This window comes from Ochlerotatus camptorhynchus, unplaced genomic scaffold (genome assembly GCF_037179485.1).
Source record: "Ochlerotatus camptorhynchus isolate MF236.1 unplaced genomic scaffold, CSIRO-AGI_Acam_v1.1 ptg000274l, whole genome shotgun sequence".
Taxonomy (NCBI): Eukaryota; Metazoa; Arthropoda; class Insecta; order Diptera; family Culicidae; genus Ochlerotatus; species Ochlerotatus camptorhynchus.
Genome location: NW_027040763.1, coordinates 7,136,109 through 7,153,368, shown reverse-complemented (window position 1 = coordinate 7,153,368; position 17,260 = coordinate 7,136,109). Strand labels below are relative to the sequence as shown.

The following is a 17,260-nucleotide window of genomic DNA, read 5'->3' as shown; positions in this document are numbered from 1 at the left end:
GAGGAGCTTCGTTTTGTTATAAAAGGAGATTACAAAAGGTATTTTGGCTGAATAGTTGAGCTAAACGTTTCGTCGTCCTACAGTCTAATGCGAAAGGAGCTGAAATAAAAAGAATGAGATAGGGAAAAATAATTATCACTTATCAATCAACAGATTGAAATGCATACTTTGTGAAGTCGGAGGATTTATCAATAATATGCTCGAATTCAGCGAAGGACAGAGCTCCATCGTCATCCAGATCTGCTTCTTCCAAGATATTCTGAAACACTCAAAATTCTTAACACCTGAACGCAGTTCTAAATAAAGACATATTTTTACCGTTATCAGTTGATCGATATCGCTTTCGTTGAGGGCATTGTTATAACCCGTGAGCCTCTGTATAACCTGTTGGAGGTCATTCTTCCCTATCATATCGTCTCCGTCGAAATCTAAAACAAAAGGAAATTGATAGTCGTTCTTTTTTTTTCGGAGAATCTGCCAATAAAACCAAATTTACCGAAAATTCTGAAAGCATGCTCCGCCTTGACCGACTTTGGTGCCGCATCGGAAAATACCGACATCATGTCGAGAAAGTCCTCGAATGAAATTTCCCCATTGTTCGAACTACTGAATACCTTGCAGATTCGGTCTCCAAACGGGTTGACGCGCAGTTCCGGATATTGGAGAATTTTGTTCATCGACAGACGAGCGTTCTTGTTGTGGCCGACCTTCTCCGGAGCGAGGGCTTTGAACTTTTTATGTGCACTACGCAAAAAGGAACGAACCAGGAAGTAGTGATTAGGCAGCTGTCCCTTTGGACAGTATGACGAGAAGAGGGAGTGGTAGGTGTTTTACTTACAAGAGAATTTCTTTCTTTGTGAAGTACGTGAGATCCTCGTAGTCCTGCAGTTCCTCCTCGTTGAATTGGCTCTTCACTTGACCCATTTCTGGTGGTGCGTTGATGAAGGGTGGTTTATGATAAGGGTGAAATGGCTATTCGACTGTAAAAATTGAGCTATTTTGATGGAGGATGGAAAAATTTCAGATGGTGATGTTTTGATTGAATATCTTATTGGACATGTTGTGTTTTGACAAGTGACTCGCTCAACATGTCAAAAGGGCCAGCTGTAATTATGGTGCTATGAAAGGTTGTATGAAACTTCAGGGTACTGATTTGCTAACTGGTATACCCTTCCGGGAAAACGAATGTTGTTGCTACCCGCATAAACACGAACCATAATGTGGCATTACCAAAAATGGTTTATTTTCAATGTTTAACATTAACTGATACAATTATCAACTTCACATGAACGATGTTATGCCGTGGACACACTTGAATCAACAATCAATTCGAAACTAACGATTTTAAATTAGCTCACTACTTGACTAGCCTATTGGTCCCAAGCAAATCAAAAAATCCAGTACTATACTATGTTTGTTTTGGTTAGCTATAAACAGTTTGACAGATAAAATGAGGGATTCGTGGATTTTCCTATGTTTCGAGGTGTGCATCGATTAGCTTGGGATCGAAGATAGTACCAGAGCCGAGCCAAAAGGTTGAGCACATTTCTTTGGGACCTTCTGGTCTTAGAGTTACCTCTATACTAGTACTAGATTTTCGACTAGAATGGGGTACTTTAAACGATTTGCTTGGGACATGGGGTAAGTCACTCTGCCGCCTTGTGTCTGTGCTTATTGTGTTTCATGTGTGTTTTGGGTGACGGAAGGTGTTTCTGGGTGTTTCGTCGTGTCGACCGAGCTGTCAAAACTTCAACCAAAACAATACATTTACTGGCAACCATATCCTCAACCATAACAACATAACGCTGATAATGACAGATCCTCCTGCGACTTCTTTGCTGTTGTTTGTGTGCAGATCAATCCTTGAAACGAGCATTGTCCCTCTCACTGGAGGAGGAAGACTAACCTGGCGCTTAATATATATAGATATTATTGCGTCCAGGGAACGGTTGGACACAAGATTCTCGGTGGAGTGAAAAAAGGTGGATTTCGAAAATCGCATATGATCGTTCAGAATCTCCCAGACAAGATGGCATCTAGACCTATGAATGTGCTCATTCTCAAGGGGGCTTTCAGTCAGGCTGAAATTCACAACTGGTTGATGAACAATATCCCAGAAATACAGGAAAAGATTTATAGAAACGAAAGGAACCGGCTCGTTTTCCGTCACGTCTTTATCGGAACGGTACTGATTTGCGAATACGGCCATTCGGAAGCGAACCCTAATAAAAATGTTATGGTTAATCCTGTGGTTAATTTGCTTAACGACGTGTTCATGGTATCATCCAAACCATTTGTAGAATAGTTCAATGATTTGGGTTATCGTTCAGTTATGGTAGTTTTTTATTAGGGAAGTTCAGAAGCGACAACATTTCTACCATTTCGATTCTGAAGGACTTTATTACGAAGGAAGCCACCAAGAAACGGATCAAGCTGGAGATTTCAACCAGTGAGTAACAGCTTTCAACAAATATATACGGTCTTCTAGTTTTACCGATTTGCTTCAAGCCAATGGTTCAGGTTCAGGTAGCAAATTGAATAAATTTCGTCAACTCAAATGAATTGTGAATTTATTATGTTTCGGGTCCGTCGAGTTCTTTAAGATAATTAAACCCTGGGGGCAAGACAGCTGCACTCAGAGTAAATATATTTGCAGCGAGTAAATTTGAGTTACTCATATTTACTCAAAAATGAACAAAGTAGTCTCGATTTTCTGATCAAAGAAATATCATCTGACAGCATATTTTGTTTGAAGCATCTGTTCGCACATTTGACAGATCGAATCGCTCGTTTAACAAATCGAATTGTGGACAAACGAAATGCTACTGTGGTGGTTTGACTGCACGACGGTTTTACGGGGCTTTCAGGCGCCTTCCCTCGTTGGTGAGGATTGACACGGCCTAGGACGATACCGAGGGGGGCGACACATCTAAATCTCAATTCTAGATGCTCAAAAAATCTCACACTAGCGAATCAATCTTCGAAAAATCATCTTTCATTTCTCGCATCTACTTGCATCGTGCTTCATATTTTTGCAGGAAATCTTCAAAATCGACATAAATCTTCCTTCTATCTACTCATCGTGCGTGCAGCTAGCCACAGCAAAACACAATCTTTTCTGCATCGTAGATAGAGTCGCCCCCCTCGGACGATACAGGGTTGACTGGAGTGACCCGTTCCAAAAGGGGAATGCTCCTTTTCGGTTAGCTGATGTACAACCTGAGCTTGGGACCAATAAGCTAGTCAAGTAGTGAGCCAATTTAAAATCGTTAGTTTCGTATTGATTGTTGGTAATACCATAGAGGTAACTCTAAGACCACTGGGTCCAAAGAAAATCATTATTATTATTGGCTCACTCAGTACCAGAACAACGGTCCCAAGCAGTCCCAAGCTATTTCACTCACCCCTGCATGTTCTGCATGAATCCACACACTCCTGATGTTATCTGTCAAACTTTCATAGCGAATCAAAACAAACATAGTGTAGTAATAGAATTTAAACTAGAATAGGGTACGTTAATCGTTTGCTTGGGACCAATAGGCTACTAAAGTGGTGAGCCAATTTAAAATCGTTAGTTTCGTATTGATTGTTGGTAATACCATAGAGGTAACTCTAAGACCACTGGGTCCCGAAGAAAATCATTATTATTTTTGGCTCACTCAGTACCAGAACAACGGTCCCAAGCAGTCCCAAGCTATTTCACTCACCCCTTCATGTTCTGCATGAATCCACACACCCCTGATGTTATCTGTCAAACTTTCATAGCGAATCAAAACAAACATAGTGTAGTAATAGAATTTCAACTAGAATAGGGTACGTTAATCGTTTGCTTGGGACCAATAGGCTACTAAAGTGGTGAGCCAATTTAAAATCGTTAGTTTCGTATTGATTGTTGGTATTACCATTGGTTAGCCTATTGGTCCCAAGCAAACGATTAACGTACCCTATTCTAGTTGAAATTCTATTACTACACTATGTTTGTTTTGATTCGCTATGAAAGTTTGACAGATAACATCAGGGGTGTGTGGATTCATGCAGAACATGCAGGGGTGAGTGAAATAGCTTGGGACTGCTTGGGACCGTTGTTCTGGTACTGAGTGAGCCAAAAATAATAATGATTTTCTTCGGGACCCAGTGGTCTTAGAGTTACCTCTATGGTAATACCGTGCCTTTACTGACTAGGCTATGAGGCCCCTGATGCCAGGTGATGGTTAACAGTTGCATTGTACCACATTGAAGCCACGGTCGGTGCAAACTTTCAATAATCCATCGCTCCGATCGCAACCCAAGCCGATGATCTGAGGATTCAACCCCAGGTATTTACCATTACTGTTTACTGCATCCAATGTCCAGCAGGACGGACCCGGGACTAAGCGATTCCAAGAACCCTGCAATTCGCGGCCTCGTTTCGCTAAAATGCTTTGTGATTTCGTTGTAAGCCTTATGTTCATTCTCCAGCTATAATTGGGCAGCGTTCTCTTTGATTCGATCAGCTCTATCATTCGCTTCTAGTTGATACGTATCACACAGAGAACTAAGCTGGAAGCGACAAGGGCCGTCATTGAACTTTCTGAACGTGAGATATCGAGGGTATCGAGATTTGCCGATAATCCGCGTACTCAATCGTACCAATCTGGGATTGAATTGTTGTAACTGTAAACAAAAATGACAACAACAACAATAACAATCGAAAATAACATTATTTGAAGTGGTGCCAGAATTGATTGAAAAAAAATGTGATTATCATGGAAGGGTGTTTGTGGGTGTTTGAAGTGTGAAGACGTGTGTTTCTCTGGGTGTTAGCACAATGTGGCAGAGTGACTTACCCCCTGTTTTCAACAATACTCGTCATAAATCCATCTTCATCAATATTACCTTTTCAATAATATTGTCAGTATGTCAATTTACTGTCAATATATTGACCCGTGCAACGAGCGCTTTAGTGTGTTGTCAATTAATGTTGTCAATATTTTTTTTTTTTCCTTGGTTTTGTTTTCCGTCGATCTTGTTTTCCGTGCTGAGCACCAATGCTACCGACGCCAGGAAGGCAGCTCCCACACCTGGACCCTACCTATCGACCCATCAACTCATGAACCGGGGACCAACGGCTTTACTTCCCTTCCGAAGGAAGGCGTGATCAGAGATGTTATGCCTCAGAACATCCCCGCGGCGCCGACTGGGATTGAACCCAGGCCTGCTGGGGTGAGAGGTAATCACGCTTACCACTACACCACCGGCGCCGCTAATGTTGTCAATATGTATGTATTGATAATATTGTAGGGAAAATTGACAAATCGATGTAAGTCAATACATTGACATGTGTAATGGGCGCTTTATGAATTTTGACCATTAGTTCTCATGCACGGCGAATGAGAACGACCCAAATTTGAGTTTAGTCAACTCATAAATCACAAAAAGTGCAGGAACTCAGCGATGAGTAAATTTGCCCCATGTTTTCCCAGGATTTTCTAGGAAAAAAATCCCGAATTTGAGAAAAGTAAAGATTGGATACTACCATAGAGGTAACTCTAAGACCACTGGGTCTCGAAGAAAATCATTATTATTTTTGGCTCACTTAGTACCAGAACAACGGTCCCAAGCAGTCCCAAGCTATTTCACTCACCCCTGCATGTTCTGCATGAATCCACACACCCCTGATGTTATCTGTCAAACTTTCATAGCGAATCAAAACAAACATAGTGTAGTAATAGAATTTCAACTAGAATAGGGTACGTTAATCGTTTGCTTGGGACCAATAGGCTACTAAAGTGGTGAGCCAATTTAAAAACGTTAGTTTAGCATTGATTGTTGATACTACTCCGAGACTGAATAAAATTTTCGTCAATTTCCTCATTTTTCGGCAGATTTTTTAGGTTTTCCACAGGAAACCATGAGACAAATTTACTCTTCACTGAGTTCCTGCACTTTTGGCGATTATAAGTGAACTAAACTCAAATTTCATCGCCGTGTACATATTTTTTAAATGGAACGCTAGTTATAATTATTATGTATGTTTATTAAACGTTTATGAGCGATTTTGTAGTTTATAAAGCTCACATGTAATTTATATTGCATACGTTTTGTTTGTTTTATTTATGTATAAAAAAATATTGATTTTTTTGTAATGAGGGTTCAATAAAAAAATTCCCGGTAGCTGAATCCCATGCATGTTTTCTCTGGCAAACGAATTTACACCCCGGGCTCCCGGCCGGTTGATGCGCGTCACACGTCAGAAAAAAAAATTACGATCGCGACGAGCAGCTGTCAAAGGTTTAACTCCATCTCACCCGAGTTGGGTCCGTTTTTTTTTCCTCCGGATCCGTGAGAAAAGAATAATTTGTAATATTTTACTTTACCAGCTTGCATTCGGGAGTGTGAAATGTTGTTTCGACCGCGTCCAATAATTGCGCGACTCAATTAGTGAAACATTAGATTATATAGTAGGTAAACTGTTCCGTTTGTTTAGCCCGCGTCGGTTTCTAACAGCAGGAGCTACTTCTGAAGATCCAAATGGTTTCCCATCGCGTCGTCGTCGTCGTCGGATTGTGAAAATTGTTGCACTTTGCCGAAACAGTGAAGAAGCTCGGGGCCCAAGATGAAAACTAGCCTGTGCTACACTTACTGCACTCTGCTGATCGTTTCGCTGGTGTCCAGGTAAATTCGGGACTGTGGATTAATTGTAATTTATTTAGTCTACGATACCCTGCTGGTAGAACCTTTTATCAGGTCAAGGAAAGCAATATTTTGTTCTATTCTGTGGAAGTGCCCCGCGGATTGCGGAGAAGGGAAACGAAAGTGAAAACTTTTCTTTGTGTTAGAACTACTGAATAGATGGGATTGTTGTTGTTCCTTGTGTGAGTTTCCCGCACGTCATGTTGCCAGTGTTCAAGGACTGTTTTTCGTATATGATGCAATGAGCATCAAGAATGTAGATTGTAAAATGGGATGGGAACTATAAAGTGGGGCCACTTTAAATTATAATGAATTTCTTAATGATGATGAAGAGGAAACTAACGAAAATTTCCACTATGCTTATTTTCAGTGGTCTGCTGTTTATTCTGGTGGCTTCGGAGGCATCGAAACCGCTGAATCACTTGCAGAGCAATGAACAGCAACAGGAACGGCACCAGCAAGAAGAGCATTCGCCACTTGTTCATAACGAACGAGATAATCCGGTGGAATTAGGAAGCGGGAAGCGTAATGGGATGGCGCCACCGGAAACGGTGCCGTCTCTTCCAGAAAATAGTGGAAAAGCGCAAACGGGTTGGCAAAGTGATAGTGAAGTTGTCGGTGGTGAGATTGTGAAGAGTAGTGACTATTCAAAGCCCAACAGTGGTGGTGCTGAAGTGCAGAAGATTGCCACTCAGAAGAGGCATGGGCTTAGGAAGGCAAGTGGTCGTAGGACTAGTACATCCCGGAAGCAGGATATTTTAACGGAAAAGCCAGCAAAGCTAGAGGAACCGCCGGATCTGAAGGAGGTTATATTTTTAGACGCACTTTCGAAAAATTCCGGTGTCACAAACAGCGGGTGAGTACTTGTTTTGGTCTTGTTGATATATTTTGATCGAAATATTGGACTGATAATGACACCTTGATTGATAAATTGCTTCTTATCGCGGAATTCCGAAACGAATTGAATTTAGGTATGGAACACGGAAACTCTTTTTTGCAATAGAAATCAACTTTGTCTAGAATTATTGCTAGTTGAAAACAAATTCGAACATGTGCTAGATTCATTTACATACGCCCACTTTTGACAATGTTTCTTTTCTTCCGAGTTTTCTTCGGTATTTGAAGACGTGAAAAGATTAACATTCAAGTGGATAAAAATAACGATAAAACAAACAAACACCGTAGCGCTGCTCAGTGGTCAGAACTGGGAAGTCATCGTTCGACGCAGATACCTTGAGTTGGACGTACGAAAACTTAAAAAAAAAAAACATGGAAAAGCGATAATACGGCAGCGGTCATGTGTGGCAGCCAGAATGTACAATAATAGCAGCACGGTTGAGTTTTCTTATATGTACATTCGTTCGCTTTTCTTCACGTCAGTCGAAAATATGTATACTCATGGAAATTCCTCCGACGACTGCTGCAACCACTTGCTTCTTCTGGTCCGTCTTTCACGTTGATGTTGTTGTTTGTCTATTCACGAAGAAAATGTGGCTGCGATGTTCGAGGAAGTTTACTACATAAATATCGGATGATAGAAGGAAGGTCGGACAGCAGGCGAAAAGAAAAAAAAAAACTGCATTTAGGAACCTACGATAATGGGAGAAGTTTTCCACATGTGACTGCAGCAACAGGAATGTGTTTTCCATATTTTATGGCTTGGTAATCGCTTGGCGTTCCACGGGATCCTAAAAATAAGAGCTTGGTGAGAGTCGGATTACGAAGGTTGGAAAGACTTTGCTGATCAGCAATCGACTTAATTTTCAATAGCTATCCATTAGTACCGTCCCAATAACGCGTTCATCTAGATAAAATTGATGAATAGCAGATTTTTAGCGATGGGCTAAATCTTAGATCCATAGGCCAACATTAGAGCCATTTCCCCTATATAGGGGAAAAATCACAATGAATCCCACTACTGAAACCTCTTTTGCATCAAACATCATTTCGAAACCTATCCCGCGCTGGCAATGACATTGTGCACTGTTGTCAAACAAACTGTGACCGAATATAATATCAAACTCTCCGAGCTCGACGCTGTGCCAAAGTTCCCTTTCTATTGAATGAATTCGGACGAAAATAGATCACGTCTCATACATAATACTACAGCAAAATCATTCACACACGCCCCTTCATTTCTGCTTGCTTGTGCTTCTTTCTGCGCTATCAGCAGCGGGCAGTCGAAAATGCTCAAACGTTATGCAATTTTCACTTCGCTATTCGCGAATCCCTCGAAACTCGTCGCTAGCCGCAAATGTCACCCGTCGACAAACTTTCAGTTGACCTTCTTCAAAAATCGGATGTGTCAACCCGTTTTAATTAAGTTGCTTATTGTGCGGAGAGCGAGGAACTGGAAGTTGTTTTCAATTTATTAAATAATTGCTCCTCTGTCAAAAAATACCGATTTACATCGCACCGGTTGCTGTTGTTTCAGGCTTGACTGGTCGGAAGGAATTCAACCATTCATTTTTCCAAAGCTACTGGTAAACGTCATAACACGTGCGGATTGACGTGGAAGCTGCTAATACTGCTTTGTCCGCCGCAATGTTTACGTTTTGAGTTTGATTGAAGAGAAGTTGATGACGTTCCGTGAGACCCCGCAGGCAATTTATTTTTCGGATGAACTTGGGAGCGAATCAATCTCACCAGGTGGAGAGATTAAATTTTCTCTAGAAACGAATCTCGTGCTTCACTCGTCTGCGGTTGCTGCTGGCTACATGCAACCGTCTGCGCGGTACCGCGTTGGCGAGCGAGCATGTTGCAATAGGGCATGAAAACTGCAATGCTTTCCGCTCTGATAGCGGGATAACAGCCTTTTACTTGAGGCTGCAAGTTTTCGGGTTTTCTGTTTTCTTCATTCATTCAATCTATTGAGATTGTTGGATAACCAATTTTCATGTCGTGTGGTGTGGAAAACTTGATGAGTTTTGAGATCCACAAGATACCTTGAGTGTTTTCTTTTGGTTTATGGTTGAAAATGTAAAACAGAGGTAAAAATTTTCCCCATTGATTATCACTCCGTTAATGTTCCCAAGATTTACGACCTTCCTTCCCAGAGAGTTTTAGCATAACAGACTTCCAAAACCGCATTCATTAATTCCTTTATTTAACGTCGGTTTCTGTTCCGCAATCTAGTGCCAATCACCGACGGACATCGATTGCCATCCATTGACGGCAATCGAATGTGCAGGAAGGCAGCTTCCACAGGTTCCGGAGGCACTGTAAATCTGGCCAATTTATAATGTTCATATAACAGAGTCGTGCGGCAACTCAAAATTTGCAGAATATTACGAAGAATTCATCGGACGCTATGTCGGGCGTCACTACACGGTGATAAGGAAGTGATACTCAGAATAAGAGCCGTGATTTCCGTACAAATCAAATGCGAATCACTTCACCGTGATGACAAGTGACAAGTTTTCACCGTAAAGTGACATCCGTAGTAAGCCCCGTCTTCTCAAGCATTTTCACGCACTCACACTCCCAACGCCAAGCAATCATTCCAAACGTCAATTGTGTCAAGGATATGTTAGTTTTCCATCGAATAATACAAAGAAAAAATATCAACGAACAACGCTAAAATAAAAAAAGCAATGTAATTTTAGATCCGAACATCTCATTGGTGAATTAACTTAAGCTTTACGACTTTGAATCTCATCGCTGAACAAGTCATGAATGAACTAAAATGTGTTAAATGCACTATAATAAAACAGAACATAAAAAACTTATATTTAAAAAAAAAAATGTCATAGCCTAAGTAGAATTTTCATGATTTTTCCTCATAATTAAGAAGTTGGTTTTACACGGTGTTTGCCCGGATAATTCAACATCCACATTTGACGAAATTGAGTCGAATCGACTCATTTTTGATTCGGTCTGATCGACCCTGTATGCAGGGCTGGTAGCGTGTCACTTTTTAGTGACTTGGTCACTTTTTTCAAGCCAGTCACTAAAAAGAGGCCAAGTCACTCAAGTGAAGAAGAACTTAAAAAATGCAAAAATTTAGCTAAGTTGATAAGAGAACATCAACAAAGTTCCATTAATTAAAGAAAAATTTGAGAACTTTTAGCAAGCAGCGATATCTTCAAGAAATTCCAGAGAACTTCTAATAAATTTAGGTTTTTTTTTGGATAGTTTCATGATGTTCAGCGAAGTTCCTAAAGGGTGATACGGTCAAAATTTGGTCAATATCAACTTGACGTATTTCTTTCAATTTTGCATTTAAAAAACCTGAACACCCCTCATTTTGAAGGTGTGTGTGTGTAGAATGTTGCTCCTATTTTGATTTTGGAATTCACTCTTCAGTTGTCAAAATGCCGTCCAAGCAAGAAGAGCAGCGTATCAAAATTTTGCTCGCGCATCGCGAAAATCCGAGCTACTCGCACGCAAAGTTGGCAAAATCGCTAAAAGTTACCAAATCAACCGTTACAAATGTAATTAAAGTGTTTGGGGAACGTTTGTCGACAGCCAGGAAGTCTGGATCGGGGGGAAATCGAAAACCGGAAGCCGCTGAGACGACAAAGAGAGTTGCCGGTAGTTTCAAGCGAAACCCTAACCTCTCTCTCTCCGAGATGCCGCAAATAAGCTGGGTGTACGTCTACAACCGTGCATCGAGCCAAAAAACGAGCCGGACTATCGACTTACAAGAAGGTAGTGGCTCCAAATCGCGATGATAAACAAAATACGACGGCCAAAGCGCGATCCCGGAGGCTGTACACGACGATGCTGACGAAGTTTGACTGCGTGGTAATGGACGACGAAACCTACGTCAAAGCCGACTACAAGCAGCTTCCGGGACAGGAGTTTTATACGGCAAAAGGAAGGGGAAAGGTAGCAGATGTTATCAAGCACATGAAACTGTCAAAGTTCGCAAAGAAATATCTGGTTTGGCAAGCCATCTGTACCTGTGGCTTGAAAAGCAGCATTTTCATAGCTTCCGGGACTGTCAACCAAGAAATTTACGTGAAAGAGTGTTTGAATAAACGTCTGCTGCCTTTCCTGAAGAAACACGGTTGTTCCGTACTGTTTTGGCCGGATTTGGCATCTTGCCATTACGGTAAAAAGGCCATGGAGTGGTACGCCGCCAACAACGTGCAGGTGGTTCCCAAGGACAAGAACCCTCCCAACACGCCAGAGCTCCGCCCAATTGAGAAATACTGGGCTATTGTCAAGCGGAACCTAAAGAAGACCAAAAAAAACTGCTAAGGGCGAGCAGCAGTTCAAGGCAAACTGGCTTTCTGCGGCGAAGAAGGTGGACAAGGTGGCTGTACAAAATCTGATGGCAGGGGTCAAGCGTAAGGCCCGGCAATTCGGATTTGGAAAAGCGGAAGCCTAACTGAATATTTTTCCTGAATTTTATACTAATTGAACTTGAAAAAGAAATTTAATTTGATTTTTTAAATAAACGATTTCACCGATTTACACGCGTTTTCCCTTGACCAAATTTTGACCGTATCACCCTTTAGTACTTCGAGGACGATCAGATAGCTTCAGAATAATCCCATTAACTTAAGAAAATTTGCAGCGACTTACAAGGAGTTCCATAGAATTCTTTGATTGACCCAAAAGCGTCAGAAGCGTCAGGGAATTAAGAATATATATCAGAAATTTTCCGGATTATTAAACAAATTTAGAGAATTTCAGATAAGCATAGATCTCATATATAGAAAATGAGGGAGCGTTTAAAATGGTTATAATACTTAAGGCAAATTGTCGAAACTTCAAGGCAAATCAATTAATTTTAGTAAAGTTGCGGGTTCTTAAAAAATACTGATAAATTCAGGGCAGGCTAGAGAACTTTAAAGAAACTCAGTAGTGGTTTAGGCAGTTTCAATAACACCAGGACAATCTAGGCTATTGAAGAAGTTTTACTCTTCCTTGATTTGTTTTTCGTCGATCTTGTTTTCCGTGCTGAGCACCAATGCTACCGACGCCAGGGAGGCATCTCCCACACCTGGACCCTACCTATTGACCCATCAACTCATGAACCGGGGACCAACGGCTTTACTTCCCTTCCGAAGGAAGGCGTCTTCAGAGATGTTATGCATCAGAACATCCCGACGGCGCCGACTGGGATTGAACCCAAGCCTGCTGAGGTGAGAGGCAATCACGCTTACCACTAGTTTTAAACTAGTGTCGATATTTTAAGGGCTGTTCCATGAACTTCAGAAAAATCTAAAGAACTTCAGTTAAAAAAACTAAAAGAACTATATTAATTATTTCGTTCTAATTCCATAAAAATTGCGGGTGCACAAAAGTTCCAGAAATTTAGAAAAACTTCGAAAACTTTACAGAAGGACAGTGGTCTTCAGAAACATTTAGAGAACTTCTTAGAAATCTATGGAGCTTAAGAAGAGATCCGCAAACTTTTTTATGAACATTACCAAAATTCGGGAGCACCCAAAAATTGAAAGAATCTCAGGGGGAGGTAAGTACCATTAGTTTCAGAAAATTAGTGGGAACTTTAAAGCAGTTCCCAGATTTTAGGACCGTTCAATCAAATTCAGCGCAGTACAACAAGCTGTATGAGAACTGCCAAAACCTTAGAGAAGTTTTGAGAATTTCAGAAAAGAACAGAGAACCTCAGAGCAGTTCCGTTAACATTAGAGAAGTCACATAAATTTTAAAGAAGTTTAGAGAACTTCAGTAAATTGTTAAACCTTTAGAGGAGATCCATGATCGTTAGAAAAATTGGGGAAACTTTAGGAATTCCTCAAAAGTTCAGTGAAGTTTGAGAATTTGATGAGAAGTTTTGTGAGCATCAGGCTAGTTTCTCAAACTACAAAAGAATTTAGGCAGGCTCGAAAATTACCTTGAAATACTCCAAAGTTCTCCGAACATTCATTGAATTCATTTCCGATTTCTTTTTGAATCTCACTCCTTCCCTTGGCATTCTACTTATATTGAAAGTCTAATAAGAATTCATTGGCATTTCTCCTCACAAATTCCGTTGATTTCTTCTCATAATTTTTTTGGCAAACTCTTCTGAATTTAATTTCTGAATTCCTTTGAAGATGTCCTGGAGTTATTCTCAGATTTCATTTCAATCCTCCTTTTAGTATTTTAATACAAATTCCAAGGACTTCATTTTTCATTTTCATTTTCAACCACAGACTTTATGAATACCCTTGGAATTTTCCTCTGAAGTTCACAGGAGTTGTGCTCCTCAGAAATTCCTAAGAGTTTTCATTAAAATTTACTTTTAATTCAATTCAGGGTTTTTTGAAATTCTACTCAAAACTATGTGGCTTCACATGAAATCTAAAATTCCTCAGAAGTACCTTGAAAGCAGATAGCATTTGATGTTTTTTCTGACAGATTTTTTTCCCAGAACTCCCTTGGAATGAGGTCCTTAGAAATAATAATAAAATTCCACGAGCCTTTAAAACTGTGCATGGAATTTGACTCCAGATTCTTCAAATTTCTTGAAGTATTATAGCTTTTGTGTGGTCACTTATTTCTTCAACATGGTCACTAAAATCACTATTATTGACAGCAGTGATCGCTACCAGCCCTGTGTATGATGCTATGCTCGATGCTGAAATAGGGTAACTCATCTATACAATCGCAATCGGACCTTAATACAAATCGATTGATCGATGGGGAACAGGGTGTTATAATCCGCCATACAAACTCGACCCACCCTAATCGTTCGGTTTGAGCTCGCTCTCTTGAGTTGTTCGGAAAGTTTTTTTGAGTCAGTGTTCGTACTTTCTCTTTCATGTTATGTTGTGCGTGTGTGTGTGCCCCGAAACGGGGAAGCATCGCTCGCGAAGCCCGGCGAAGGAAGCTCCGGTGTGCCTACATCGAACAGGTTTGCTGTTCATCCCATCGATGGGCATACCCAGACAGCTGTTAAGCTTGGTTTAGACAGGGCAAGTCAATTGATCAAGTCAGTTGAATTCAACTGACTTGAACGCAAATTGAACGTGTAAACCATGCCATTCAACTGACTTGATCAACTCACTTGAATTGGAAAAAGTTGAACCAGGCTCAACTTTTCAAGCCAACTGAATTCAACTGAGTTGATAATTTGACTTGCCTAGTCTAAACCCAGCTTAGCAGGAAAGCGCAGCAAGAAGAGGCAGAAGAATCGGGGCTAGTCCGATTGCACGATTTCTCGCGAAGATGCCACTGCGACGAACGGCAGTGATGTCGGAGATTTCGGTGACATAAAAAAATGGCAATCTTAACGATCTCATCGCAGATCTGGCGTCGCTAGGCATTAAAGCCGAATTCAAGTTGGACAGAGTCGGCACCAAGGTGATGCTTCGTACGAAAGCGGAGTATGACTTGGTAGTCGCCCACCTGAGGACTTCCAAGGTGGAATTCTTCACCCACGACATTCCCGGTGAGAAACCATTCAAGGTCGTCATCAGGGACTAAACTTTGCCCCGAAGTTGATCGTTTGACCCGGATTGCCTTTTCCTGGTGCATTTCCAGAAAGCAAATCCGCGGGTGCAATCCGGCCCTCGTCAAGATACGTCTGGTGGACAAAGCTCCCCATCCCCTCTGCATACTGGAGACAACCACCACCACAAAACGTCAATCCCGATCTCTTCTCTGCTGATGAAGATTTTCGTCGACATGACCAGCGCTCTTCGTCAGTGCCGCAACAAGCCCGAACAGATCCAAGTGCTCGGTAAGTTTATTATTCAGTATGGTGTCTTTACCGATAACTATCGTTACTTGGAACGCTTGCACAGTATCGACGTGTGCCTCCTAACAGAGACCCATATCAAATCCGGTGACTGGGTTGCCAGATCAGCACATTATCCGGCTTGATCGCACCAGCTCCAGGGGGGGGGGGGGTGTTGTGGTTTGCGATCATGATCAAGAAAGGAATCAAATTCTGCACGCTGCCACATATTCGCACTTCTATCATCGAGGCCCTTAGTGTGGAGGTAGAATCACCAACTGGAAACGTCCGGTTCATCGCCGTATACTGCCCTCGTCAGTGTGCCGCCATCAATGGATTAGCAAACAAATTCAAGAAAGACCTGACCGCCATCACTCTTACTAGTTCCCGATTCATCGTTGGGGGCGACTTGAATACCCGCCATGAAGCTTGGATAAACTACCAGCGGAACCGGAACGGATGTCTACTATTCGATCACGCACAACATGGACTGTACACTGTTCAGTTTCCGGACGAACCAACTTTCATCTCTCCGGCTGGAAATCCCTCCACGTTGGACTTTTTTTCTATCGAACATCGGAATATCCAAACCGGAGGTACACAATGATCTCAGTTCCGACCACCAACCGGTGGTGGCTGAAGATAGCATCAAGGTGGCACCTGCTCAAAGCCTGCGCAAAGATTACCATCATGTCAACTGGGTGCAGTTTGGGCATGTGGTTGACAGAAACATCGATGAAAATCCGCCGCTGAACACCGTAGAAGACATCGACCGGGTGCTGGAAGGACTCCACCAATCCGTGGCCGACGAGACGTGTGTTCGACAATTATATATTCAGTTATCAAATCTTGATAACCGTGTATCAGAACTTTTTATCAATTTGGTATAACCCTTTGCTCGGGAAGTTCCTGTGAGGGGTAAGTTTGTTGCCATTGATTCCCACACGCAAATACTGATTCGCTTGAGAAATGTGCGTAGATGCCAGTTTCAGAGGACGCACTCCGAAATGAAAGTTTCGGGCGTGTTGTTCAGAATCTGGATGACCGCTCCCGTCCATTCTGGAAGGTAGCCAAGGTGCTGAAAAATCATCTCAAACTCGTTCCACCTCTCAGAGTCAGAAATGATGACAATGGACCCCACAAGCGAAAGCAAATGCGATTGGCAGTCATATTGCTGCATTGCATTTGCTTGGCTCAACTATCCAAAGTCCGCACGAAAATCAGGTGACGCAATGTAGATCACTCCCCTCGTGCCGTGGCTACGGAGGATAGAATTACGGTGGAACAGATTTGCTCAGCGCTGAAATATTCAAATAATATGAAGGCCCCAGGTTTTGACAGCGTATTTAACCTAATCATAAAAAGGCTTAGCATGACAGTCTATGCAGTTATAACTGCCATCTTCAACAGATGCTTGGAGCTGCACTACTTTCCAAGCATCTGGAAGATAGCAAAAATAATACCGATCCAAAAACAGCAAAAAAGGTTATCTTCCATTTAATTCCACTTAATTAATTTTGGTATCCATGACAGATAGTCATGATGTAGTCGAAATACGTATCTGTCATGGATACCAAAATTAATTAAGTGGAATTAAATGGAAGATAACCTTTTTTGCTGTTTTATTTAGCATTCCGCTAACAACCCAATTTCATTACTTCAATACCGATCCGCAAACCCGGTAAAGATCCAGCATTGCCGTCAAGCTACAGACCGATCAGGCTCCTCTCAGCGCTGAGCAAATTGTTCGAGAAACTCATTCTCAATAGATTGCTCAAGTTTGTGGGGAAAACAATATTCTCCTACCGGAACAGTTTGGGTTCTGGAAGGGGCACTCCACCACTCATCACCTAGTACGGGAGATGAACAACATTCGAAGTACCAAGGCTGTATCCAGGTCCACATCAATGGCCTTGCTAGACGTCGAAAAGGCGTTTGACAATGTCTGGC

At 41.7% G+C, this 17,260-nt stretch overlaps 2 protein-coding genes and 1 pseudogene across 2 annotated transcripts in view; 2 read left to right on the top strand and 1 right to left on the bottom strand.

Moving 5' to 3' along the window:
• The window catches only part of LOC135705755 (large ribosomal subunit protein eL20-like), a 227,496-nt pseudogene that overhangs the window by 5,019 nt on the left and 205,217 nt on the right, over positions 1-17,260 (top strand).
• Positions 12-1,050, bottom strand: LOC135705883 (calcium and integrin-binding protein 1-like). Its single transcript, XM_065227737.1, has 5 exons — positions 839-1,050; positions 497-744; positions 319-428; positions 168-259; positions 12-99 (listed from the first exon to the last, which is right to left on the bottom strand). Exons 1-5 carry the CDS (start codon positions 922-924, stop codon positions 78-80), a joined length of 558 nt encoding a protein of 185 aa, XP_065083809.1. The 5' UTR covers positions 925-1,050; the 3' UTR covers positions 12-77.
• LOC135705684 (uncharacterized) overlaps positions 6,289-17,260 on the top strand; it is a 256,038-nt gene continuing 245,066 nt past the window's right edge. Inside the window, exons 1-2 of the mRNA XM_065227468.1 lie at positions 6,289-6,654; positions 7,043-7,528. Coding sequence (XP_065083540.1) covers positions 6,596-6,654; positions 7,043-7,528 — 545 coding nt within the window. The 5' untranslated portion in view covers positions 6,289-6,595. The remainder of the gene's footprint in view (positions 6,655-7,042; positions 7,529-17,260) is intronic.